At 39.0% G+C, this 10003-nt stretch overlaps 1 protein-coding gene across 1 annotated transcript; it reads left to right on the top strand.

Annotated features, from left to right (window-relative positions):
- The first annotated feature begins 443 nt into the window (after window positions 1-443).
- LOC107611787 (uncharacterized) lies at window positions 444-1556 on the top strand. Its single transcript, XM_016313681.1, has 2 exons — window positions 444-873; window positions 958-1556. Exons 1-2 carry the CDS (start codon window positions 444-446, stop codon window positions 1554-1556), a joined length of 1029 nt encoding a protein of 342 aa, XP_016169167.1.
- The last annotated feature ends 8447 nt before the right edge of the window (window positions 1557-10003 follow it).

Genomic DNA, 10003 nt, shown 5'->3' with positions numbered 1-10003 from the left:
GCGTTATATATTACAATCAGACTTAACAGACTACATCTTGCAATAAAATCGTCTGACCAGGTATTATTATTCATTAACGCCCAATAAACTGCTATTCAATTCAGATGATCAACAGTAACGTAACCGACTTAGTTCACGTCACCTATAAATGTATGATATCTCATGCATCCTTGAAAAAGGAATTTGAATTTAATATACTAACTGAAGCATCGGAGTGCCTTTGCAGGTACACTCCCCCCATTTTTGCTCGCTCTCTCTACAAGCGTGTTACAAGCTCGGACTCCTAGAACTCACAAGTTCGGTGTCGAAAGCTATATTCGGTGCCATCACCAGGAGTCGAGTTTCCTCCAAGGTATTCATACAAGAATAATTGGCGCCCACCGTGGGGCCGAAGATATAATCCTTTTTTCATTTCATCGGCCTCAATGTTTCCACCTCCAACTATGGCTGATCAACTCCCACCTACACCAGCCAAACTCCTTCAGATGGTAACTGAGTTGCAACAAGCCAACCAGTGCATGACGGAGGAGAATCAGCGAATGGCAAACCCGATTGTCGAGCTAACCAATGCTCGGATTGAAAACAACAACGATGATCGCCAAGAGCGAACCGAAGAAGCCGAGCATCAATCTGGTCCGACTCACGTGTCCGAAACTGCTAGGAACAAAGGAGCTCAGCTACACCACAACGAAAAAGCTTGGCCAGAAAATGAAAACACTGTACCTGACGATCCTGTTGGACCATTCACAGTCGAAGTGATGAATTTCGAACTGTCCAGAAGGTTTACCTTACCGACGACCTTAATTCCCTACGACGGGATGGGCGATCCAACAAAATATGTCAAGAAATTCAGATCCATCATGATAGTAAATGGTGCATTTGATAAAGTTTTATGCCGTTGTTTTTCTTCTTATTTAGATGGTCCTGCACTTGATTGGTTTTGTTCTTTGCCTGCAGATTCCATTTCCCATTTTCAGGATCTTGCAAAGCTCTTCAAGGAGCATTTTGTTGGCTCGGCCATCTACCTGCATGATTCTGATTACCTGAACACGATCAAACAAGGTCAGAACGAGAGCCTTAAAGACTACCTGACTCGCTTTACAAAAGTCGCCATGAGTATTCCCGACCTCCACCCCGAGGTGCATCTACACGCCCTCAAAAGTGGACTCCATCCAGGCAAATTTCAAGAGGCTATTGTTGTAGCCAAACCAAAGACTTTGGCCGAATTCCAAGAAAAGGTGAAAGGAAAAATCGATATCGAAGAACTCCGACAAGCTCGAAAAGTTGACAAACCACAATATAAGGAAGGCGAGAAACCACGGGACAGTAAGAAAACTTTCAAACCCACTCGCCGTTATGAGTCGTATACTCAGTTCAATACAAAGCACGACGACATTATCAAGGAGATCTTAAATTCCAAATTAATCAAGCCACTGCGAAAGGCCGGCAACTATCCAGACTCAAAGGGTACAGACAAATTAAAGTACTGCACTTTCCACCAGAAACATGGACATACCACTGATGAGTGTGTCATTGCCAAGGACCTGTTGGAATGACTAGCTCGGCAAGTTCACCTCGATAAATACATCGGAGGCTATATGCAACGACGTGCCCCTCCCACTGGCGATCACAACTCGGCAGGACAGCACAGCTGAGACAAAGAAAAGGTGAGCACAAGCCATCCTGAACAACCAAGAGGAGTTATTAAATGTATTTCTGGAGGTTTTGCAGGAGGAGGCAGCACAAGCTCGGCGAGGAAACGCTCTTACCAAGCTATGTTATCAATTGAAGCTAGTCCGAACAATCCTCAAACGCCTCCACACTTCCTACAGATGACGTTTCAAGCCTCCGACTTCAACACAGCTACCACGAATTTGGATGACCCTGTTTTAATCTCCACTCAATTAGGAAATCTCCTGGTAAAAAAGGTACTACTCGACTCGGGGTGCAGTGCAGACGTCCTCTTCTATTCAACATTCCAGAAGATGAAGTTAAGCAACAACATGCTACAACCTTCCACTGGAGACCTGGTCGGTTTTTCCGGTGAAAGGGTCCCGGTTTTGGGATCTGTGTGGTTACAAACCACACTCGGTGAGGTTCTCCTATCAAAAACTTCAGATATTTAATATTTAGTAGTTGACTGTTTTAGCCCTTATAATTTGATCCTTGGTCGATCTTTTTTGAATAAGTTCGGCGCTATTGTTTCTACAATTCATCTTTGTGTTAAGTTCCCTTTGCAGGATGATACTATTGTAACATTCACAATGACACTCATCAAGCCAGATATTGTTACAACAATAGTTTCAAAAGACCCAACAGAAATATACATGCACATATACACAGCATCACCAATCAAGACGAATTCCAGTTATGGCCTACCTTGATCCAAGGGCGGACGTTCTCGAATGACCCACCCCAACGGAAGACTTACAAAAAATCTATTTTGCAGATAGCTCGGAATAATTCACCTACGTGGGATCTACACTAAGCTCGGAGGGAAAAACCTCATTTCAAGCATTTTTACAACAGAATGCCGACCTATTTGCTTGGACCCCTGTAGACATGCCAGGCATCGACCCATCTGTAATTTCTCATAAGCTGGCATTGGATCCCTCTGTCCGACCTATATCACAGAGGAAAAGAAACCTCGGCCTTGAACGAAAGCAAGCCTCCCTGAAAGAAACTAAGAAGCTTATCAATGCCGGCTTCATACAAGAGATCAGATTTACGACATGGTTGGCAAATGTCGTCATGGTAAAAAACATAACGGTAAATGGCGCATGTGTGTTGATTTCACCGATCTCAACAAAGCATGCCCAAAGGATTCCTATCCCTTACCATCTATTGATTCTTTAGTAGATAATGCTTCGAGCTATAAAATCTTAAGTTTTATGGATGCATATTCTGGTTATAATCAGATTTTAGTGCATCCATCCAATCAAAGTAAGACTGCTTTTATTACTGAATATGGAAATTACTGTTATAAAGTTATGCCATTTGGTCTTAAGAATGCAGGTGCAACATATCAACGCCTCATGGACAAGGTATACGCCGCACAAATCGGCAAAAACCTCGAAGTTTACGTCAAAGATATGGTAGCCAAAACAAAGCTCGGCAACAACCATCTGGACGACCTTGCAAAAATATTCCAACAAATCCGAAAATATAACATGAGGTTAAACCTAGAAAAGTGTGCCTTTAGCGTGCAAGGGGGCAAATTCCTCGGCTTCATGCTTACCAACCGAGGAATCGAAGCAAATCCGGAAAAATGCCGAGCTGTGTTGAATATGACAAGCCCACAAACTATCAAAGAAGTCCAACAATTAACAGGGAGACTTGCTGCACTCTCCAGATTCCTCCCTTGCCTAGCTTCTAAATCTTTCTGTTTTTTCCAAACACTAAAAAAGAAAAAAGCTTTTCATTGGACTGATGAATGTGAACAAGTTTTCATAACTATAAAAGAAACTCTCTCAAAGCCACCTATTTTACAAACACTTACAAACACCCATCCAAGGGGAACCACTCTTTTTGTATTTATCTATCGTTGACTGGGCTATAAGCTCTGTTCTTATTGTAGAAAGACAAAAGCAGCAACTGCCGATCTATTTCACTAGCAAAACTCTACAACATGCCAAACTTCGCTATTCGAAGATTGAGAAGCTAGCTTTAGCTTTCGTGTTCTCGGCCCGAAGACTTCGGCCATATTTCCAAAGCCATGTCATCTATGTTCGCACAGATCAGCCCTTACGGCAAGTCCTTCAAAAACCAGAATTAGCTGGCCGACTAGTAAAATGGTCGGTTGAGCTCTCCGAGTTCGACATCCGATATCAGGGGAGAGGCCCCATAAAATCTCAGTATTTGGCATATTTCATTGCCAAATACACAGTTCCAATCTCCACCGAAGACTCAGCCCAATGGTCTTTGTACGTAGACAGTTCATCTAATCCACAAGGCTGTGGAGCTGGAGTTTTACTTGAAGATGGAAATGGTAACATCATAGAACAATCTCTACACTTCTCTTTCAAATCAAGCAACAATCAAAGTGAGTACGAAGCTCTCATTGCCGGCCTCAAGCTCACCGCCAATCTAAATATTACCAAAATCAAGGTATATTGTGATTCCTTGCTCCTCGTATAACAGGTAAATGGCTTGTACCAAGTAAAAGATCCTTTACTATCCAAATACCTTGCTATTGTTCAAAACTGAATTTCAAAATTTTCTAAATATGAAATTCAACATATACCTCGGGAGAATAACAGCCGAGCTGATATCCTATCTAAGCTCGCCAGTACTCAAACAACTACATCATCACTTTATCAATCCATGCTACTTAAACCAAGTATAGAACTAATAGAAATTCTAAATGTCACACAAGATGCAGATTGGAGAACACCTTACCTAGACTATCTCAAAACTGGAATATTACCAGGCAAAATCGAAAATACTTGGCACTTTTGCCGACAAGCTTCATTTTTTGCAATATATAACAATTTCTTATATAGATGAGGATTTTTTTTGTCCTTTGCTTAAATGTCTCTCTAGATTAGAAGCTGAACTTGCGCTGGCCGAAGCACATGAGGGAATCTGTGGCACACACCTCGGAGCCCGAAGTTTATCCTCGAAGATACTCCGAGCTGGCTTCTTTTGGCCAACATTGCAACAAGATTGTAAAACAAAAGTAAAAGGCTATGACAATTGCCAGAAGCACAGCCCGATTACACACCTTCCAGCCGAACTCCTTCACAGTTCCGAGGTAAGTTGGCTCTTCAATCAATGGGGGCTCGACATCCTCGGTCCCTTCCCTTTAGCTGGGCAGGTAAAATTTTTAATAGTAGCAATTGATTACTTTTCCAAATGGATAGAGGCACAACCTCTAGCAAAGATCACGTCACAACAAAGGTTTCCTTTGTATGGAAAAATATTATTTGTAGATTCGGCATACCTCGGCACATTATCGCTGATAATGATCGCCAATTTGCCGATCATAAATACACCTCCTTTTTGCAAGATTTAAAGATCAGACAACATTTTTCATCAGTAGAACACCCGTAAACAAATGGCTTAGCCGAGACTGCAAACAAAGTTATCCTACACGCTTTGAGGAAAAAGCTTGACAATGCCAAAGGTCTCTGGGCCGAATTAGTACCGGAGGTCGTATGGGGGTACAACACAACGATCCACTCAACAACAAAGGAAATGCCTTTCCGACTGGTATATGGTTCGGATGCAATGATACCAGTCGAGGTCTCCCAGGCCTCACTCCGAACTCAAATGGCCGACCATACTACAACAGATATAGCTCGTCAACACGACCTAGATACCATTGAAGAGATTCGTTCTTTGGCAGCAATTACACACCGAGCTATGCAACAGCATATAGCTTGGCGATACAATCAGAAGCTCCATCCAAGGTCCTTTCAACTAAATGACCTAGTGCTTAGACGAACCGAACAAGCTCGAAGGCCCCCAACCCATGGTAAACTAACAGCAAACTGGGAAGGTCCCTTCCAAATCATTAGGTACTCGGCAATAGAGCCTACAGACTAGAATCTTTGGATGGTAATACTCTCCCAAACACTTGGAATGTATCATCTTTAAAGTTGTATTACAGTTAGAATTCAGGGACAAGCGAGTACTCTTTTTCCTACTCACGAGATTTTTTCCACAAGGGTTTCGCTCGAAGAGGTTTTAACGAGGCTTGCCTACTTGCACCTTTGTAACCAAAGGTCCATAAATACATACAACATTTTATATTTTTAATTTACTCTATCCTGCTTTGAGCATCTTTAATTTCTTTCCAAATTCAAGTAATTACTCTGCCGATCTATATCCATAATCAAACAAATCGGACTTGACCGATCAAATATACAAATTGCCGATCTATATCAGACAATCCTATCCTTTCAATTATATCTTCATTAGATATACCCATCAAACAACTAATGACTAAGGTCAATCAATAATATACAAATACATCTTACTACTCTCCGCATTACTTGCAACTTTTGCAAAATAGCAAAACTATCATTTATCTTTTTGAATCACAATTCACAACTTGTGGATTATCAATCCATCCTAAAATTCAACTAAGGTTCCAAACCTACAGTTTCAAACAGCATCTCTGTAGAGATGACTAACCAAACAAACATCACAGTTGTATGAATTACGCAATTGATTCAAAATAACTACTAAAAACAATCCATACAAGCTCAAACGCAATATTATCTAACCATCATCAAATATATTGCCTTTTCTTTTTCGGTAAAGCAAAGGAAAAAACAGTCAAAAGCTCACCAAGGAGCAAAACAGTTTACCAACTACTACTATTAAATGTCTCAAACAAAAAAAAATACTATGATCAAAGCAAATATATTACTGTTCCACATTCTCATCCTCCTCTTCGGCAGCTCCAGTATCGTCCACCATAACTCCATCTCGAATGAACTTTCCCGGATCCATCTAGGAGAAATAGACCTCAGGAACCAGGAACTGGGCTTGAAGAGAAGCTCGTTCAAATCCTTCAACAAACGAGTCAAGAATCATTGTTTCTTTTCTCTTTTCCATCTCTTTCAATTTTTCCATAACCTCAACCATCCGAGCACTCATATTGGAGAGGTCAGATTCTTTCTTCTTCACGTCCTCTACCTCCTTCGCATAATTTTTCTTAGTCAGCTTCAATTCTTTCTCAATCTCAGATAGCCTGGTTTCTAGTTCAGTAACCTTAACATTTTTTAGCTCCAGCTCCTCCTTCAATCTCAAGTCTTGTTTTTGTTTGGCTACTTTCCGATGTTTTTTCTCTTGACTGCGCCCTAGGCTCGCCAGCGGAAGACCTACCACCTTCAACATAGAAAACACAACAAATATATATACAAATGTATATCAACCTAAAACACAAATCACAAAATAAAATATACAAATACCTGCATATATTGATCAATAGCAACGTCACCAACTTCCTCCGCCAGAGTCACATCCGCCGATGTCTGACAAACTTCGTCGGCAACAACCATATAGGAAAAATCCTTCCTCCACAGTGACGAGCCATCAATCTAATCGGCAACGTCATGCAACTTCTTCTGGTTTTCAAAAAACCCTTGAATTTCCTCCATTGGGACCTCATCACTAACATCCTCGGATTCCTCAGATAAATCCACCACGTCATGTTTTCTTTTCTTCAAAATCACTTTTACTCTTCTCGGCTTGGGTTGATTCACCTCGCCAGCACCAACAACTTTCTTGGCTTTTGAGGTCAACCCCTCCTTATCCAATTTCTTACTCTTCACCTGAGCTCTAAGGGTCGCCGCGGAAACCCCAGGATATTTTCCTCCTGAAATCAAACAAATCAAATAGTTAACACAATGTTTCGGTTTTACTCACACCACAGCATTTAAAAATCTCACCTATATAATCTATTACTGCCTGCCTATTTTCATCCCATTGCAAAAGATCAAACACTGACATCAATTCCTTCCGATTAACGGCTTTCACTAAATACTCAATGATGCACTCATTTCTTGCACTAATGGTTTCTGGCCCCAAAATGTTCAGAGGCTCCGAACACCACTAAATCATAAACTTTTCCCCTAAATGCACATCCATATAAAACGGGAAGTCTCCCTCAGCATTACTAACCTTCACATACATCTCCTTAAAGTTTTTAAATGACGACTTATAAAGCTTAAAAACCGCAAACCCATGCGAACTATTCAAGTTCATCCAACCCCCTTTCTAAACACCTTTAGCTTGAAACAAATAGAAAAACAACTCCACTAAAGGTGTCTCTTCCAGAAACTCCATTAGAATTTCAAAATTGCGAAGAAACACCCAACATTGGAAGTCAGTAAAGGAAAGCTTTACCCTCAACTCTTCCAACACACTACTGTACATGTAAAAATACTCAAATCCCTCCCCCCTGTGAAATACACGGTCACTGGAGGAACAGGGAAGCAACTCCAACCGAACCCCAGAACCACCCCTCACAATCAAACTCTTGTCTATTTCCTTCACAGCATCCTCATCTAAGAACAGAGACGGATGCTTCCTAATGTCTTCATTTGACCAATCGTAAGACCAATCTATCTTTTCTTTTTTTCTCTTTTTCGAAACCCATTCGCAAAAAGAAACAAATGAAGAAGACTAGAAGTTGAAGAAAGTACAGAAAAAATAAACCATACCTCTTTTGCTCATGTTTTTCCAAAGTGCCTCTGATATCAAACAAAATCTTTGTATCAACACTGAAACCGTTTGGATTCCAAAGCTTTGAATTAAAACTTTAATACTATTTTGGAATCCACTAACCATCCCATTAGTTACCTCAAGAGTAATTATGTGCATTAGAAATACGCACGTCCCTTAATGGCCATTTAAAGTTGTTTTTTCTCTCATAACAATTAAATTAAATTATTCTTTTAATAAAGCATCTTGAACTGGGGGTTCCAAGGCTACGATACGCCAGTAGCCAAGTTATGAACTCACTCAAGCAGCCGACTTATGATTCATTAAAAGCTCAACCTGCTTCGTTAAAATGCATTCCCAGGCTAAGCTTGGGGACTATGATACGGCTGTTACAAATACTATGTCAGAACTCGGCATTATGCACCATAACTCGGCAGTTACATTATAACTCGGTGTTATACGTTACAATCAGACTCAATGGATTACATCCTGGAATAAAACCGTCTAACCAGGTATTATTACTCATTAATGCCCAATAAACTACTATTCAATTAAGATGATCAACAGTAACGTAACCGACCTAGTTCACCTCACCTATAAAGGTATGATATCTCATCATTGAAAAAGGAATTTGAATTCAATATACTAACTTAAGCATCAAAATAACTTTGCATGTACACTTCTCCCATGTTTGTTCGCTCTCTCCACAAGCGTGTTACAAGCTCAAACTCCCAGAACTCACAAATTCAGTGTCGAAAGCTATAATTCGGCGCCATCACCAGGTGCCGAGTTTCCTCCAAGGTATTCATACAAGAACAAGAAGTTATATATTTGAGAGATGTGAGACTTTAATTAACAAATTTTATTGATGATCAAATAGTGCATTGTTAAAATCAATTTACGGTTTTCGTTCTTTCTTTTTTTTTTTTTTTAATGCATTCTTGAATTCCATGGTAATATATACAGTCCTAGATTTTATTGTACTTCTATAGTTGCATATCCTTTTAGCATTTCTATTTTCTTCTTCGACAAACAGCAATATACTTTCATCAAATGATAGATTCTTTTTGCTTTTAATGTAAAATCTTTATGCGAGATTTAATAGTGATATATAAATCCATTTATTGTATGAGAATGGAAATTCATTAGCTCAGTTCATAATCCAAATGAATTAAGTAAATTAAAGGTACTATATTATATCTTATTTTTCTCTTTTTTTAGTAGGACCAGTATTTAGATTATATTATCAAAGGACGAACCAATAATCCAATTTCAAGCATATATACTTCTAGTTAAGAGATTTGTTTTTTAATGGCCTTGAATACAAAAGATGCATACTTTTATGTTGTTCTAAATTACATGATAGTTATATTTTAATTTGTTTCTGAAATAAAAATACGTAGAAACAAAAATACGGCCACGAATTGAGAGTAACACTAACTAACATAAAAATATTTACAAATTGAATTCTATTTTTCGTTCTTGAAACAATTAATAATTAAGAATTTGTTTCTGTTTTTACGTTTTACATCTTTTTTCCTTTTTTTTTAATCATAATTTTAGAGATGAGATAATTGTCTCTTTCATTCAGCACCGTTACCACTCTTTCTACTGCTGTTGCACCATATTTTTTAGTTCTTTTGTGTTATTGTATTTTACTTGAATTATTTTACTCATAATACGTATGTTTCTAATATAACCGAATAATTACTATTATTTGGTGCATACTTGAGAACGCGAACAATAAAAAAATTAAAAAAAAAATAAAAAGAATCATTAAATTATGGAAAAATATGAGGAGTCAATGAAATATTTGTATAATGTATAC

This window comes from Arachis ipaensis, chromosome B8 (genome assembly GCF_059453495.1).
Source record: "Arachis ipaensis isolate K30076 ecotype BB chromosome B8, ASM5945349v1, whole genome shotgun sequence".
Lineage (NCBI taxonomy): Eukaryota > Viridiplantae > Streptophyta > Magnoliopsida > Fabales > Fabaceae > Arachis > Arachis ipaensis.
The sequence above is the reverse complement of the archived record's forward strand: the minus strand, read 5'-3'. Positions and strand labels throughout refer to the sequence as shown.

Coding starts and splice junctions, on each gene's coding strand:
- LOC107611787 (XM_016313681.1), top strand. CDS start 444: ATGGCTGATCAACTCCCACCTACACCAGCCAAACTCCTTCAGATGGTA. Junction 874..957: donor ATCCATCATGATAGTAAATG/GTGCATTTGATA, acceptor CTTTGCCTGCAG/ATTCCATTTCCCATTTTCAG.